Source organism: Dermochelys coriacea, chromosome 6, assembly GCF_009764565.3.
Source record: "Dermochelys coriacea isolate rDerCor1 chromosome 6, rDerCor1.pri.v4, whole genome shotgun sequence".
In the NCBI taxonomy this organism is placed as follows: Eukaryota; Metazoa; Chordata; order Testudines; family Dermochelyidae; genus Dermochelys; species Dermochelys coriacea.
In genome coordinates, this window is record NC_050073.1 from 118,019,345 (window position 1) to 118,037,024 (window position 17,680).

The 17,680-nt window shown below is 44.0% G+C and overlaps 1 protein-coding gene across 1 annotated transcript; it reads right to left on the reverse strand.

The window, feature by feature from the left end:
* Positions 1 to 7: 7 nt before the first annotated feature.
* TOMM20L (translocase of outer mitochondrial membrane 20 like) lies at positions 8 to 13,489 on the reverse strand. Its single transcript, XM_038406111.2, has 6 exons — positions 13,464 to 13,489; positions 10,054 to 10,070; positions 8,636 to 8,679; positions 4,933 to 5,014; positions 3,998 to 4,140; positions 8 to 192 (listed from the first exon to the last, which is right to left on the reverse strand). The coding sequence occupies exons 1-6, from the start codon at positions 13,487 to 13,489 to the stop codon at positions 139 to 141; spliced, it is 366 nt and encodes a 121-aa protein (XP_038262039.2). The 3' UTR covers positions 8 to 138.
* Positions 13,490 to 17,680: the final 4,191 nt, after the last annotated feature.

Below are 17,680 nucleotides of genomic sequence, written 5' to 3' on the forward strand. Positions count from 1 at the left end.
ACAAAAATGTCTTCAAAATCTTTTTATTTAATCAAAGTACAATAAATGGAAACTGTTCAGTTTTGTATGCATTTTCTTTCCAAACAAGGGTTTATAGGCTAGATGGCTAGAGTCCTGCCTTAACATTGTTGCCATCTCTCATTCCTTCTCATCTTCCGCACAGTCCTGCTCATTCAGTGCTGCTTGAAGTCGCTGACAAACAGATAAGAGTTAGTGACTAATTACCTCATCGGCTAGGGACATGTGAATAGTTATTTCTTTTTATTCTGAGAAAGCCTTTATCATCTCCTTGTCTCATCTTCTCGCCCATTTGAGAATGGCTAGAGCAAGCGCCTTCCCTAACCAGCAGTCTTCCCCTATGCTCCCCAGGGCAAATGGCTGTCATAGGATAATACAGTTGTAAGGAATAGTCAGCATGGATTTGTCAAGTACAAATCATGCCAAACCAACCTAATTTCCTTTTTTGATAAGATTACTGGCCTAATAGATGGTGGGGAGCAGTAGATAAGGCTCTTGATAAAGTTCCATATCCCATTCTCATAAGCAAACTAGGAAAACATTGTCTACATGAAATTTTACTATAACGTGGTTACACAACTGGTTGAAAGACTATACTCAACGAGTAGTTGTCAATGATTCGCTGTCATAGTTATACTGGATAAAAAACTGAATTAGTTAATATTGTGATACAGTTGCAAAAAAAGGCTAACGTGCTCGCTTTATTAACAGGCCTGTCGTATGTGTGGTTTGAGCATTAGCTTGCTAAACCCAGGGTTGTGAGTTCAATCCCTGAGGGGGCCATTTGGGGCAAAAATTGGGGATTGGTCCTGCTTTGAGCAGGGGGTTGGACTAGATGATCTCCTGAGGTCCCTTCCAACCCTGATATTCTATGATTCTATGTAAGATACAGAAGGTAACTGTCCTGCTCTACTCTGCACTGGTGAGGCCTCAGTTGGAGTACTGTGTCCAATTCTGGGTATCACACTTCAGGGAAGATGTGGACAAATTGGAGAGAGTCCAAAGGAGAGTAACAAAAATAATACAAGGTTTAGAATACCTGACTTCTGACGAAAGATTAAAAAAACTGGGCATGTTTAGTCTTTCAAAAAAGAAGACTGAGCAGGGACCTGATAAGTCTTCAAATACGTTAAGGGCTGTTATAAAGAGAATGGTGATGGATTGTTCTCCATGTCTACTGAAGGGTAGGACAAGAAATAATTGGCTTAATCTGTAGCAAGGGAGATTTAGGTTAGATATTAAAAAACTTTCTAACTATTAGGGTAGTTAAGTTCTGGAATAGGCTTCCAAGAGAGGTGGTTGAATTCCCATCATTAAAAGTTTTTAAAAACAAGTAGGATAAACACCTGTCATTGATAGTCTAGGTTTACTTGGGCCTCCCTCAGCAGAGGGGGCTGGACTTAGTGACTTCTTGACCCCATAGTTCTAGAGTCTGTAGCACTTGCCTTTTATGGTATGAGGGTAGACAGCTGCTATAAAAAAAAAAAAAAACACATGCAAGTTGGCACAATTCCATTGATTTCAAAGTTCTACCAGTTTATCCCAATGTTGATTTTGGCCTACTTTTTTTTCCCCCCTACATGAGTGGCACAGGAGCATGTTAATTAGCAGCATTCACTCCCAGAACTACTACTGCATACTTCCCCCACAGGAAAGAAGTAATCCAAAGGTTACTCCTGATCTCATGTTTATTACATGATACATGACTTATTATTTCAATACTACTAGGCTACCCAGCATACTTCTCCTTTGAGGGAATGCCAGTAGAATATATAAGGTGCTCACAAGATGACATCTTCTGCTGATAAGCACTGAGATAAAACATGAGCATTTATGAAAATTAAATGTTGGTGTTTTCAAGGTGGTGGAAACAATGTTTCTTTGACATCATTTTATTAGTGAATATAATTCTTGAATCTGATTGTTAATGCAGTAGTATGACAGTTTATTGGTATTTCATTATCAAATAGCCTTGTTCTGAACAGAGTAGAAAACAGACATGTTCTGTGCTTTGTTCAGTTATACACAACCACTGTGATGTATTACTGTGAATAAGATCTGGCAGTCTCCATTTTATTTTCACTTTAACTGATAAATAAAAAGGTATCTACTAAGCCAGTGGCTCTCACCCTTTTCAGACTACTTACTCCTGGAGGAATTCTGCAATGCTGCATGCATAATTAATGAGCCCCTCCAATTTCTAATTTTTTGTGCAGAAAAAAGTTTCTGCCAAAATGTTGCTGTAGTTCTGCCTTTTGCCCACCAGAGGGCACTGTGGCAATAGAACAAAGCTGCTGCTCCCTGCCAGAGGGGGAAGAGAAAGAGCTGCCTTCTTCGCAGTGCTTGTCATGCCAGGTCAGGAGACAGGAGCTATGGGGAGACAGACAGTGTGGAATTCTGAGGGGGTCAGACTGGGGCAGGGGCTGAATGGGAGTGGAGGCATGGCCACAGGGGGAAGGGAGGTGCAGAAATACATAGGGACAGGAGAGTGGCTGGGTGGGGTCACAGAGATAAGGGGACGGGGAGGAGGTACAGGGACACAGGGTGGTTAGGTGGGTGTACAGAGACGCATGGGATGGGGGAAGAGGTATAGAGAGACAGGACAGGGGAGTGGCTGGGTGAGGGTACAGACACACATAGGACATGGGCAGATGTGACTGACCGAATAGGAGAAACTAGGAGTCAGCCAGGATCTGCATGGGGGAAGCTTCCTAACAATCCCTTTCCACCCCGCAAAAACCTGTTCCATACTTTTCCCACCCCTACCCAACAACCCTTCAAGTTCACACCCAGGCTCCTTACCAGTACTTTACTTCTCTCTCCCTCAGCTCCTCCATTACCCCTGACTCCCCCAAGCCTTTGCACTGCTTCTAAGGGGTGCGGGAAATATGGTTCTGTATTGTGGTTTAAATGAATTATTACTGAAGAGTTCTATATGAATATGCCTTGTAAGGAATCTACTTGTCAAAAAACATTTCCTGAATTTTTTTTGTTGTATTGTTAGACATACTTGCTGAGAGGTATTTTGAAATAAATGACCAAAAATAATTGAAACTGGTGTGATTGTATTGTATTATTTTTACAAATAAAATACGCAGAATTTTAAAATACTGTGTGCAGAATTTTTAATTTTTTTGGCACAGAATTCCACCAGGAGTAACTACTGTACCTCTTTCAAGAGTCTGATTTGTCTTGTGTACCCTCAAGTTTCACCTCACTTAAAAATTAACAAAATCAGACATAAAAATACAAAAGTGTCACAGCACACTATTTAAAAATTGCTTTCTCATTTTACCATATAATTATGAAAAAAATCTATTGCAATATAAATATTGTATTAACATTTCAGTGTATTGTTTACAGAGCAATATAAACAAATCATTGTATATGAAATTTTAGTTTGTACTAACTCCGCTAGTGCTTTTTATGCAGCCTGTTGTAAAATTAGGTAAAAATCTAAATGAGTTCATATGCCCCCTGGAAGGCTTTTGTGTACCCCTGGTTGAGAACCACTGTACTAAGCAATCTGGCTGCTAAATTCCATTTGGTGCAAACTTTAGTTTCAGGCATGTCCTCTTAAAGAACTGAGTTGAAATTCCAGTAATTATTGGTATTCAATCCAATACTCTTTAGAAGCGTAAAGGCAGAGAGATGCTGCTCAGTCTTTTTTTCATAATCATTCCAGCTTTAGCCTTCTGTATTGGTTCCTTTCTTATTAAATATTACCCTTTCCTGACAATTTATGGCTTAAACAATTTACCTCAGCAGCCACAGGAACCAGAGTTCCAAAGTGCAGAAAATCAATGACAATTTCTAAAAATTGAGATACAGTTGTGCAACCGTTTACTGTACAAACAATGGTTCTCTACAAAACAAACTGCAAGCTCCCAATCTATTTCAATGTATATTGCTGACTAGATAGCGTCCAGCACATGTAACACCAATAGTTTCTTCTTTAACTTTTTTAAAGTATACGTACTTGTTTTGCATACGGTACTCTCCGCATAAGCATCTCAAAGACTTGTGGTGGTAGTGTATTGTGCAAGACCTGCAGTAGCTGATGTGGCTGTGCACACACTGAAATAGCATTAGTGAGGTGCTCCACGCTCTTCTTATGGTCTCCTGAAGCAAATTCATATTTTTAACTAAATTTTAGAGTTGATTGGAAAACATTCCCTCCCCCCCCCCGCAAATGTTACTTTTCAAACCATTCTCCCACCCCAAAAAAGAAACTGTCCGCTCCCCCACCCTTTGTGTTTTTTTCCAATGAAAAGACAAATATTTGAGGAAAGTAGATCCCCTTCTGCAAAAGCATTCATTTATTCAGAAACCCAAGTTTCCATAACTGCTTGATGGAGGGGTCACCTGAATTCGGCAGAACAAAGGAGGAGTAATTTTAAGTGATTGGGCTAGTGCCAGGGTTTGTATCTTTTAGGGAAAGCTCTTTGGGGTGGAGGGTGCAGTGCGAGAAAGGTGAAGGAGAAGATGGTTGCGATGTATTAGAAATCTTCTTTAGTTGCTCACTTTCAGGCCTTCTATAACCACTCACGACATTGCTTTAAAAACCTTTTAATCCTTTGTAATCCAGTACCAATTTTTAATTCTCCAAAACTAATTGAAATTTCACTTTCCTTTGCCTCCTTCCCCGCCCCCTTTCAAGTGTAGGAATTCCTAGCAGTATCAGCATCAAGCCTCGTGCTATCCACCATCTTGAAATAAGGTGGAGCAAACAGTGCCAGACTTCTGCATATGCAATGTGCTTGAGGTCTGACAAAACAATTTAGTTTGTCTGTGCTAAAATGATACTGCACCTCGACTTCAGCTGAGCATTTCAAGGCAATTTACGTGAAAAAAAACCAACTGCAATACACATCCTGCGCAGCTGTTGACAAGAGCCCATGCTTATGCCCTTACCTCTAGATAACCAGTGTTCTCCCAGCTGCACCTCTTGCAGAAAGAATTCCTGTACCCTTCCAATATTTTTCATCTCGCATAACTAAAGATGTTATAAAATATTTTTAGCTTAGAAATAAGAGGCATCAGTGCAACTAAGACATCTCGGTAGTTACTGTGAAAACTGGTAGTAATGAAAAAGATTTCTCAAAAGATTAATTTGCAGTGCTGTTTTGTAAATTGCCATTTAGACTTATATTTGTCAAACCTATGGAGGTCACTGTTTTTCTTGACATATCTTTGATTTCCCTCCTCCGCTCCCTGGGTCATTTTGCTTTTCCCAGACTGTTGACCAAAACAATATTGTTTAAAAATACCAAACAACAAAAAAAACCCCTTCGGAGGTTTGACGACAGGGTTCTGTAGTCTGGGATAGGGAATTATCTTAACTTGCTATATTAGTGAAAATGATTTCAGTGCTGCCTGCTAGTAAAAAATGGGTGTTGGTGAAGGGCGGTGGCTGCTCTTTAGGGAGATTATAGCTCTGCAAGCCAAGGTTGCGCCCTGCACTGAATTCTGGAATACATACATTGCTTTGTTTCAGAGTAACAGCCGTGTTAGTCTGTATTCGCAAAAAGAAAAGGAGTACTTTTGGCACCTTAGAGACTAACAAATTTATTTGAGCATAAGCTTTCGTGAGTTACATGCATCCGATGAAGTGAGCTGTAGCTCACGAAAGTTTATGCTCAAATAAATTTGTTAGTCTCTAAGGTGCCAAAAGTACTCCTTTTTTTTTTTTTTTGTGAATACATTGCTTTGTCTTCATGATAAAGATAAAATAGATCAATAGTGACTGAGGATGTGGCTGTAGTGAAGGATGGGAATGCCCACAAATACATGGTAGATGAGTCTCTCCTCACATCCCCCCACCTTGGGATGTGAGGCAGGAGAGGAATTACTAATGGTGGATAATTGTACCCTTCGCCTATATCTACTTTCTCTAACAAATTAAGATTAGCCAGAACTTTATGAATGTAAAAGTGAGCTGCAGGTGTGCTACAAATTTACTAAATCAAAAACAACTTTAGTTTCAAATATGTCTTAGAGTTAAAAGGACACAGTCATCTTGAAACAGTTATTGTTAAAAACTACAGGTTTCAGAGTAGCAGCCATGTTAGTCTGTATTCGCAAAAAGAAAAGGAGTACTTGTGGCACCTTAAAGACTAACAAATTTATTAGAGCATAAGTTTTCGTGAGCTACAGCTCACTTCATCGGATGCATTTGGTGGAAAAAACAGAGGAGAGATTTATATACACACACACACAGAGAACATGAAAAAATGGGTTTATCATACACACTGTAAGGAGAGTGATCACTTAAGATAAGTCATCACCAGCAGCAGGGGGGGGAAGGAGGAAAACCTTTCATGGTGACAAACAAGGTAGGCTAATTCCAGCAGTTAACAAGAAAATCAGAGGAACAGTGGGGGGTGGGGTGGGAGGGAGAAATACCATGGGGAAATAGTTTTACTTGTGTAATGACTCATCCATTCCCAGTCTCTATTCAAGCCTAAGTTAATTGTATCCAGTTTGCAAATTAATTCCAATTCAGCAGTCTCTCGTTGGAGTCTGGTTTTGAAGTTTTTTTGTTGAAGTATAGCCACTCTTAGGTCTGTGATCGAGTGACCAGAGAGATTGAAGTGTTCTCCAACTGGTTTTTGAATGTTATAATTCTTGACGTCTGATTTGTGTCCATTCATTCTTTTACGTAGAGACTGTCCAGTTTGGCCAATGTACATGGCAGAGGGGCATTGCTGGCACATGATGGCATATATCACATTGGTAGATGCGCAGGTGAACGAGCCTCTGATAGTGTGGCTGATGTGATTAGGCCCTATGATGGTATCCCCTGAATAGATATGTGGACAGAGTTGGCAACGGGCTTTGTTGCAAGGATAGGTTCCTGGGTTAGTGGTTCTGTTGTGTGGTGTGTGGTTACTAGTGAGTATTTGCTTCAGATTGGGGGGCTGTCTGTAAGCAAGGACTGGTCTGTCTCCCAAGATCTGAGAGAGTGATGGCTCGTCCTTCAGGATAGGTTGTAGATCCTTGATGATGCGTTGGAGAGGTTTTAGTTGGGGGCTGAAGGTGATGGCTAGTGGCGTTCTGTTGTTTTCTTTCTTGGGCCTGTCCTGTAGTAGGTGACTTCTGGGTACTCTTCTGGCTCTGTCAATCTGTTTCTTCACTTCAGCAGGTGGGTATTGTAGTTGTAGGAATGCATGATAGAGATCTTGTAGGTGTTTGTCTCTGTCTGAGGGGTTGGAGCAAATGCGGTTATATCGTAGCACTTGGCTGTAGACAATGGATCGAGTGGTAGGATCTGGATGAAAGCTAGAGGCATGTAGGTAGGAAATAGCGGTCAGTAGGTTTCCGATATAGGGTTGGTGTTTATGTGACCATCGCTTATTAGCACCGTAGTGTCCAGGAAGTGGATTCTCTTGTGTGGACTGGTCCAGGCTGAGGTTGATGGTGGGATGGAAATTGTTGAAATCATGGTGGAATTCCTCAAGAGCTTCTTTTCCATGGGTCCAGATGATGAAGATGTCATCAATGTACCGCAGTGAGGAGGGGCATGAGGGGACGAGAGCTGAGGAAGCGTTGTTATAAGTCAGCCACAAAAATGTTGGCATACTGTGGGGCCATGCGGGTACCCATCGCAGTGCTGCTGATTTGAAGGTATACATTGTCACCAAATGTGAAATAGTTATGGGTCAGGACAAAGTCACAAAGTTCTGCCACCAGGTTAGCCGTGACAGTATCGGGGATACTGTTCCTGACGGCTTGTAGTCCATCTTTGTGTGGAATGTTGGGCATTGGCACCCTGACAGCAGGATTGTCTGGCTATGTAGACTCCCTCCTCAGGCCCTTCGTTACCAGCACTCCCAGCTATCTTCGAGACACCACCGATTTCCTGAGGAAACTACAGTCCATTGGTGATCTTCCTAAAAACACCATCCTAGCCACTATGGATGTAGAAGCCCTCTACACCAACATTCCACACAAAGATGGACTACAAGCCATCACAGTATGCCAACATTTTTATGGCTGACTTAGAACAACGCTTCCTCAGCTCTCGTTTGGCTTGAATAGAGACTGGAATGGATGAGTCATTACACAAAGTAAAACTATTTCCCCATGGTATTTCTCCCCCCACCCACCCCACCCCACCCCACCCCCCACTGTTCCTCTGATATTCTTGTTAACTGCTGGAATAGCCTACCTGCTTGTCACCATGAAAGGTTTTCCTCCTTCCCCCCCTGCTGTTGGTGATGGCTTATCTTAAGTGATCACTCTCCTTACAGTGTGTATGATAAACCATTGTTTCATGTTCTCTGTGTGTGTGTATATAAATCTCTCCTCTGTTTTTTCCACCAAATGCATCCGATGAAGTGAGCTGTAGCTCACGAAAGCTTATGCTCTAATAAATTTGTTAGTCTCTAAGGTGCCACAAGTACTCCTTTTCTTTTTGTTAAAAACTAATTTCAGGTACTACACTTGACCATAAATCCTCTCCACAGTGTAGGGGGAGATTTTCAAGGGCACAAATGAGTTGGGTTCCTAATTCCCCTTTGTGCTTTGGTTCAGATCAGTACAACCAAAAAGACATTCAATTTTAAGTTAGTATTCTTTCTACTAAGTTTAAGTGATTTTTAAACTGAAGATTTACCTCAGCATCATGCTCTTTAGCTTTTTCATGTTCTTTTCTTCTTTCTGTAAATGTAACATAGTGCATTTAACATCTAAGCTTAATAGTTCAGAACTCCAAAAAGATTGTCAAGTCTGCTTCTCCAAAGTTTTTTTTTCCATTTTAGTGTTATCTCATCCAAAATGTGCTGATACTCTAACATGAAAACAGATATAATTGGAAGATAGAGATATGAGAAAAAAGAAAAGCAGTACTTGTGGCACCTTAGAGACTAACAAATTTATTAGAGCATAAGCTTTCGTGAGCTACAGCTCACTTCATCGATGCCGTCGAAAGCTTATGCTCTAATAAATTTGTTAGTCTCTAAGGTGCCACAAGTACTGCTTTTCTTTTTGCGAATACAGACTAACACGGCTGCTACTCTGAACCAGAGATATGAGAGAAACCTACAAAGGTAAATTGTACCTAATTTTTTTATTTATAATATTTTAAACTCTTCTTGAACTGACCTGTTACATTTTCTATAACATGTCACCTCTTCTCTAAAATGAGAGATGCTCAGGGAGTTGAATTTGCCATATAGATATTTGTTGATACTTTATTAAGTACACCAAAATATTTCAAATTAAAAAACCAAATCATGATCAGAAGAAAGCCAAGCTACATTTCAGTTTTATGTTGTTGATGAGCTCATATGTTTGACTACAAACACTCTGCAGAAATTCTTGATCAAGACAGAATTTAGAACAAGTAAGCATCTGGAGTGATATTTTCAAAAAACCATGGCCTTCTGCTCCTAAGTCACTTTGCCACTTTTAAAAATGTTACCCTATGGCCAAGATTTGTAAAGGTATTTAGGTGCCTTGTGGGATTTTCCAAACCACCTAGGTGCCTAACTCCCTTGGTGCATAAGCAGCATTGTAGATAGTCCTCTAGTGGGATTTTCATCTTTAGGCACCTGAATACCTTTAGAAATTTGGCTTTAAGTGTTTTAGAAGTCTAGGGCCCATTCTCAAGTGAATTATTACACACTTAGGTGCACTAAGGGTATGTCTACACTGCTCACATTACAGTGCGGCAGCGCTGTGACGGGGGCAGTATAGACACGCTTTATCGATGCCGGAGAGCTCTTCCGGCGATTAAAAAAAACCCACCCCAAACGAGGGGTGGTAGCTTTATCGCTGGGAGATAAAGCACTGTCTATACTGGCGCTTTACAGGGTTAAAACTTTTGTCGCTCAGGGGGGGTGTTTTTTCACACCCCTGAACGACTTCCGTTTTAGCACTGAAGTGGCAGTGTAGACATTGCCTAGTCTCCTTTGGAAGTCAGTGGAGCTCACGCTCCGAAGTGCCTGAGGCCTGGTCTACACTTAAAAATTAGAGCGACTTAGCTACGGCGCTCAGGGCTGTGAAAAACGTTTGCAGCTAGGTCAACCTAACCTCCAGTGTAGCTGCCACTCGGTCAACAGGAGAATTCTTCCGTTAGCCTCTCGGTGAGGTGGGTTAACTCCAGCGCCGGGGGTCCCCCCGCCGGTCAGTTGCTGTCGCAAGCGTCCGCGCTACAGGAGTCCGGCTACCTGTCCCTAGCTGTGCTGCTGCTGGGCACTTACGAAAACAGGACACCGCTGAGAAGTGATTTAAAGCAGCTTTGAAAATCCCACCTGGGGTGATGGAGTGGGATTTATGTGGGGCAGGAATTGTTTTTTTTCAAGGGGGCGGGGGGGGGTTGGAAAGGGAAGGTCCAAGGGCTGTAGGCCAAAGGGGCTCAGGCCTTAGACTTGACTGGGGGGGGGGGGTCACTTCAGCCCAGTTCCCCCTGCTCCCTCCCTGCCCACGCCCCCTGTGGGACCAAGGCCTGGCATTGCTAGGGGGAGGGTCTCCAACGCACACACACTTGGGGAGCGGGGGAGGCCCGCGGCGCCCCCCCAGGGGGGAGCCCGCAGGGGCTGGGGGGGGGCTTGCATCGCAGGGGCGGGGCTTGCAGCTCCCCCGGGGGGGGGAGGGGTGCTGGAGGGGGGGGCGTTTCTCCGCAGGGCGAGGCCGCAGGCCCCAGCCAGCAGGAGCAGAAGGGGGCGGCCCCGGCCCGCTCTGGAGCCCCGAGAAGCGGGACTCGGCTAGAGCCCCCCGCCCCCGGCTACTCAGGCCCGGGGAGACTCTCCCCCTGCCCCCCGCTGTTTTGGGGTTTTTTTGGGGGGGGGCGGGTCAGTGCCTGCGAGCCCCAGGGCGGGCGACTCCCCCCCCCCGGGCCTTGGCTGGTTTCTGGGGCTTGGCCTGTGCCCGGGAGCCCCGGGCTCCCCAGCAGGGAGACGGCTCCGAGCAGCCGCTTGCTCGAGGCTTTGCCTCCAATTTTGTTGCCAGCGCCACACAGCGGGAAGGGACGTGTCTCCTCGGGCCCCTCTGTCCCCGGCCGGGGGCTGGGCTGCGGGCAGGGCGGAGGGGCTTGGTGGGCGGCGTCGGCGGCGTCCCCCTTCTCGGCACCGCTGTGGCTGCGGCAGCTCACAGGGGCAGGGTTAATCTGCCTGAAACTGTGCCCGGTTCGCCTTTTACAGCTGCCCCGTGCTCTAGGAAGAGCCCCCACTTCCTTCTCCGACTCCCTCCGCCGGGGGGACTGTTGCTGGTCAGTCTCATCTCCCTCTTACAACCGAGGGGGGGCTGGAGTACAGAGAGGGGAGGTGCTAAAGGCCAGACATTGAGACAGTACCAGAGGCAGTACCAGAGTAGAGAAGCTTATGCTCTAATAAATGTGTTCGTCTCTAAGGTTGCCACAAGTCCGCCTTTTCTTTTTGCGAATACAGACTACCCCGGCTGCTACGCTGAGACCAGAGAGCGGATCACACTTCAGGAGAGCCCAGATCTTTTCGCAGCCCCCCCTTACTGCTCTTACCCGAGTGCGGTAGGCAGTTGATGAGGGAGGAAAAACCTCATACAGCCATTAATTTTTATCGAGGCCAGGTTTCAGAGTAGCAGCCGTGGTAGGCTGGATGTCGCAAAAAGAAAAGGAGGACTTGGGCAGCCTTAGACTAACCAATTTATTTGAGCATGAGCATAAGCTTTCATGAGCTACAGCGCACTTCATCGTATGCATCCGACACATGCATCCGATGAAGTGAGCTGTAGCTCACGAAAGCTTATGCTCCAGTAAATTTGGTTATTCTCTAAGTGCCACAAGTACTCCTTTTCTTTTTGCGAATACAGACTAACACGGCTGCTACTCTGAAACCTATTTTCTTTGTTTCCGACCCACCTGTACCCATTAATTACTTTTGCATAAAAGGTCCAATAATCAGATTACTTAACCTTCCCATACCTCTCTCATAATTTAATAAACATTACATTAGAGAATAGCATATTATTGGGAATAAAATGTAGGGAAGGTAATATTGCCATTTATATTTGCCACTCCTCCCCCAGAGTTTGCAGAATGCTGCAGTAAAATTGAGCCCTCACATCCCATCCACGACTGCAAACTGCCCGGGGAACAACCTAGCATCCTTTTTGTATTTGGGCGTGAGGATGAAGAACACAGTTACATATGTAATTTGGTTTAGGACAGCTCTTAAGTTCCCACAGTTAAATTAATTGAAGCAGCAGGGAAATACTGTTCTTTAAAAACTGACAGCATTTGGTGCATTACAAGACGAGTTTAAGGAAATAACATGAGCATGTAGTCAGGGAATCTGGGCTCTAAACCTAGTACTGGTACAAACTTTGCAAGACCTTGTAATTGGGCCTTGTTCTTCCTTCCCTATACAATGGAAATTACCCTCTATTTCCATAGATATTAAGGCATTTCAAATCATTCAGCAGAAGGCACTATATGCTTGCAAAATATATTAACAGCTTGGGAAGATAGAGAGCAGAAACTGAGAATGTAGTGATCAGCTATCCAGAGAGAAGTAAAATAAAATGGCGAAAGACAACAAAAAAGATGTAGAAAATAGCAAATTTAAAAGCAACCGAACACTTTCCACAGTAAGTGGTAGAAGCCACATTTAAAATTGGACTGTAAAAGGCAACAGAGCTACTGTAAAGTGACACATACGGCTCATTCAAACCTGCAGTATTCCCCTTGGATAGACACTTACATACCATATGATCACAGTAACAGCAAATGCCATTAGCAAGGGAGAGAACAGCGTGGAAACCAAAAGCTTAGGTTGTTTTTCTTTTAAAACCTACTAGACCTGTAACTAAAGTTACGCCCAGGAAATTCAGAAACATTCACTGGGATGGTGTAGATCTACCTACACTTATGACAGTGATTAATATGGCCCTGGCAGAAAGGAATTAGATAATTGGTAATATCTTTTCCATCTCTAACTTAAATATGTCTTGCTCTTTTCAAATACATCCCGAGAGATTTTATAAATTTAGTATTTTTAAAGAGAGCTCTAAGTTTGTTCTAAGGAAAAAAAAATCTTCTATGATGTAACAAGGTATTAAATATAAATTCCACAACATTTTATCCTTGTTCCATAAACTGGCATAGTTGGTAGGATCACAGCAAATTAGGTCAGGCTGTACCCATCTTGGGGATTAGAAATAAAGTAGTTTAAAACAGCATAGAAATTGATGGTACTGGATTGGTGTGACAAAGTGGAATTTTTTGTAATATTTTTATGAAGCCTGTCTGTACCTCAGTTATCCCTATATGCTCCATTGTTAACTACGGGTGAAAAGGGAGTTTGCTGTCAGAGTAGGTTAAGATAAGTATAAATAGTGCCTAGCCGTCTGGGGGCTTGGGTCCCATATCAATGGAGCTCTTCAGAAGACTATAGCAAATCCAATTGCCTGGACACAGACATGGACACCTAGCAACCAACGACCCAGAGAGACATGGACTTCCCTACCTCTCATCAAGGCGACTGAACTGCATCTCCCTAGCTCAGGAACAAAGGACTGGGGGCAAGAGGTGGGGTGTAAGTTAAGCATTGGCTATGGGAAGCAGTCAATGGCATGCTGGGAGTCTGACAAAAGGAGATCAGACAGAGAGGGAGACAGAGTTTGAACAATGGGACTCACTACAGCCTGGCTGGGCTCTGGCTACCCGAAATAGACTATGCTTTAACCTTTCACTTCTCTGTGATAATCGTATGCTGTGTTCTGGTCAACTAATAAGCCCAACTGTTTGATAGCACTGCTGAGTGTCACGGCTCAGCTCCCTAAGATTCCGCAAGTCTCCTTCAGGAGTCTGTCACAGTGGGATTCTGTGAACAGAGCTGATGGGGTGTCTAACATCCACTGAACAAAGGCTTGATTTGGGTAGAATGCAGGCAGGTGAATCTTTTGGTTAATGTGATACGCCAGTGAGACTTTAGGGAGAAAATGGAGATGAGGGCATAGTACAAACTTTGTCCCTATAAAAGGTGATATGTAGTGGGTTGGCCATGAGGGCCCCCACCTCTCCCATTGTTCTTGAAGTAATGGTGACCAGGACTGAAGTTTTGAAGAAGAGGTGGAGGAGAGAGCAGGTGGCCATCAGTTCGAAGAGGGCTCACAGAGCATCAAGAACCAGGGTGAGGTTCCACTGGGGAGCTGGGTTTCAGACAGGAAAATACAAATTGTATAGACCTTTGAGGAATCAGTCTGTGACAGGGTGGGAAAAAAGGAAGAGCCAATGAATGGGTAAGTGGAAAGCTGAGATATCAGACAACTGTACCCTAATAGGTCATTGATATATCTCTCACTTTTAATTCCACTTGGTAGTCCAGTATCTTGGAAGGCAGAACGTCTAAGGCTTGGGAAGATGGAAGAGAGCAGCAAGAATGAAAATGATCACGTAGGTAAGTCTGGCAGTTCCTGGGCTTTCTACTGGACAAAAGACACTGATTTTACTGCAATTTAAACAAGTTAATTCCATGGTTTAGAGCCATTCAGGAGCCATACCCTGAGGTTCACAGAGGAAGAGTTGGGGTGGATGAGGGACCCCGAGTTCTGTGTCAATAGGTCCTCTGTGGTAGAAAGTTGGAGGGGTGCCACCTCTGAGAAGTGGATGAAATTTGAATAGCACACCCATCTTGGCCTGGCTGGTGCTACAAGAATAGCTTTTGCCCCTCTTTGCGTAGCTTGAGAAGAGTCTTGAGGATTAATGGAATCGATGGATACACATAAAGCAGGGCACAAGGCCCTGGAGCTATCGGCACATGTCCCAGCAAACTGAGACCGTAACTTCCACTGGAGCAAAACGGGACCTTTCTAGTTGTTTGGAGTGGCAAAGAAATATACTTGTGGTAGACTGCAGGTCTGGCAGATGTTGCAAAAGAGTCTTTGAGCTCCCATTCATGGTCTTGCCAGAAGTGTCTGCTCGGGGAGTCCTGCACTTGTATCTGAGTCTGGTAGGACAGCGAATATGTTTATTGAATGGGAAAAACACCAGTTCCAGAGCCTTAGTGACTCTGCACTTAAGGACTGGGATCTTGCTTCCACCTTGGCAGTTAACGTAATGCACTGCTGTCCTGTTCTCTAGCATTCCTCTGACTGAGTGGCTTGAATGGCATGGAGGATGTATTGGCAAGCGTACCAAACTGTTTTCAGCTCCAGAATATTGATGTGAAGCAGTGATTCTTGCAGACCTTTTGCCCTGAACTGTATTTCCCTGCAAGTGAGCTCCCCATCCTAACAAAGACGTGTCTGTTATGAGGCTCTGTGATGATGTGGGATGCAAGAATGGGGTTGCTATACCGACCCTTTGTGGGTTCTTCCACAACATAAGTGCACTCAATACCTTTGAGGCACCATGACCCATTTGGAGGGTTTGTGTCTGTTGTGGTTAAGAACAGTATATACCCCATCTGGAGACATCCAAGGAGTAATCTAGCATAGGAAGTCACAATTGTGGAGGCAGACATGTGACCCAAAAGCTGAAGAAAAGCCCTCCTGGTTGTTTGTGGGTTTAAGTACAGTGCAGAGATTAGGCCAGAGAGGGTGGAAAATCTCTCCCTTGATAGAATCATAGAAGATTAGGGTTGAAAGAGACCTCAGGAGGTCTAGTCCAACCCCCTGCTCAAAGCAGGACCACCACCAACTAACTCATCCCAGCCAGGGCTTTGTCAAGCCGGGCCTTAAAAACCTCTAAGGATGGAGATTCCACCACCTCCCTAGGTAACCCATTCCAGTGCTTCACCACCCTCCTACTGAAATAGTTTTTCCTAATATCCAACCTAAACTTCCCCCACTGCAACTTGAGACCATTGCTCAAGGATAGGTAGGCTCTTGCTGATGTGAAGTCCAAAATGGTTCCTATGAAGTTTGTCCTTTGTACTGGAGTTATTATAAATTTGTTGTGATTGATGCAAAGTCCTAGTGATTGGAACAATGCTAACGCCATGGTTGTAGCTGACTGAACCTCTTGTTGTGATAAATCCCTGATCAACCAGTCATCCAAATATGGGAATACTGAGACACCTCCACCCCACTGACGAAAGTAGCTTTGTAAAACACTCTCAGAGCCGTGGAGAGCCCAAAAGGGAAGAACTCTCCATCACTAGGGGTTTGTTCCTATTACAAAGCACAGGAAGCACTTGTGCAATGGGTGGATGGCTACATGAAAGTAGTCAGTTTATACATAGAGGGCAACAAACCAGTATTCTGGATCCAAGGATGAGAGAAGGGTAGCTAATGTCACCATTCTGCAGTGTTGTGCTAGAACATAGTAGTTTTAAGTTCCTGAGGTCGAGGATTGGTCTCCACCCTGTCTCTTTTGGGAATTAGGAAATAGTTGGAATAGAATCCTTTCCCAATGAATTCTGTTGGAACCGGCTCTACTGTCAAAAGGGGGAGGGATAGGATCTCTTGCCTTATGACTTTTTCAAGAGAGGGGTCCTTGAAGAGGGATGGAGAGAGAGTGTGAAAGTAGATAGTTTCCCATTCTAATGGCTTCCAGTATCCATTTGTAAGAGGTGAGGAGTTTCCAGGCAGGTAAGTAGTGGGGCAGTCGATCTCCAAAGGGGGAAATTGCACAATGGGGAATCCAGTGAACTGGGTTGCTTGATGCCCTCAGCCAAGGTATCAAAATTGCCTTATAGAAGGAGGGCCCGATTGAGAAGTGGTGGACGGTCCTTGCTTCTGTTGCTTGCCCCTTCTCCTTAGGCCTAGGGAAGGTGGACTGCTGGTGGTACTGGAATAGCATGGATCTTTGGGCAGACTAAGTCCTACTAAATAAATAGTCTTTGGTCCAGGCATGTATCAGAGTAGCAGCCGTGTTAGTCTGTATTTGCAAAAAGAAAAGGAGTACTTGTGGCACCTTAGAGACTAACAAATATATTAGAGCATAAGCTTTCGTGAGCTACAGCTCACTTCATCGGACGCATGTAGATTCTCAGTAACCACAGCATAGCTCTGGAATCCTGGAGAATGTGGAGAGTGGAGTCTGTATGCTCACTAAAGAGGTTCGGTCCTTCAAAGCAGAGATCCTTGACTGTGGACTGTACTTCCTCAGAAGACCTGTGGACTGGAGCCATAATGCCCTTCTCATCGCTACCACCACCATGGCCATGAATTTGGAGCACTGTCAGCAGCATCTTAGGGCAGTTTGGTGGAAGGTTATTGCAACCAACTGCCTGCCCCTCCATGATGGACTGAGACTGGTCTCTGTCTGATTTTGTGGTAGATGTTCAATAAAAGTGTGTACATTTTGAATATGTGGTAAAGCTGCATTTCATCATCAAGGCCTGATAATTAACTATACACAATTGAAGAGCAGCTGACAAATAACTCAATCTGCCCAGTAATTCCAGTCTCTTAGATTCCTTATCTAATGGAGAGGGTCTAGACCAAGTTCTTAAACCCTGGGGTCTTAGGCATAAGAAATTGTGCTCTGGCACAGAGCTCCAGAAGTAGAAGGGGGAAACCCCCACTCCAGAGAGCACAAACAAAATAAAATAAAACAAAGTAAATAGCCAAGAAACAAATAAATAGAGTAGACTTTCACGATGTGAAAGTAAGGTGGAAAGCTGAAATACTTAACAGCAAAGACTCCATCTTGAGCCGGAGGTGATTGAGAAGGAACTGAGGGCCCACCTCTATCCCCTCATTCAGAGCATGAAGTGTTGTTTTGCACAGGTGCAGG

Coding starts and splice junctions, on each gene's coding strand:
- TOMM20L (XM_038406111.2), bottom strand. CDS start 13,489: ATGCAGTTCAGTCGCCTTGATGAGAG. Junction 5,015..8,635: donor CTAAAGAGCATGATGCTGAG/GTAAATCTTCAG, acceptor TAACATCTTTAG/TTATGCGAGATGAAAAATAT. Junction 193..3,997: donor GAGTACCGTATGCAAAACAA/GTACGTATACTT, acceptor TCTGTTTGTCAG/CGACTTCAAGCAGCACTGAA.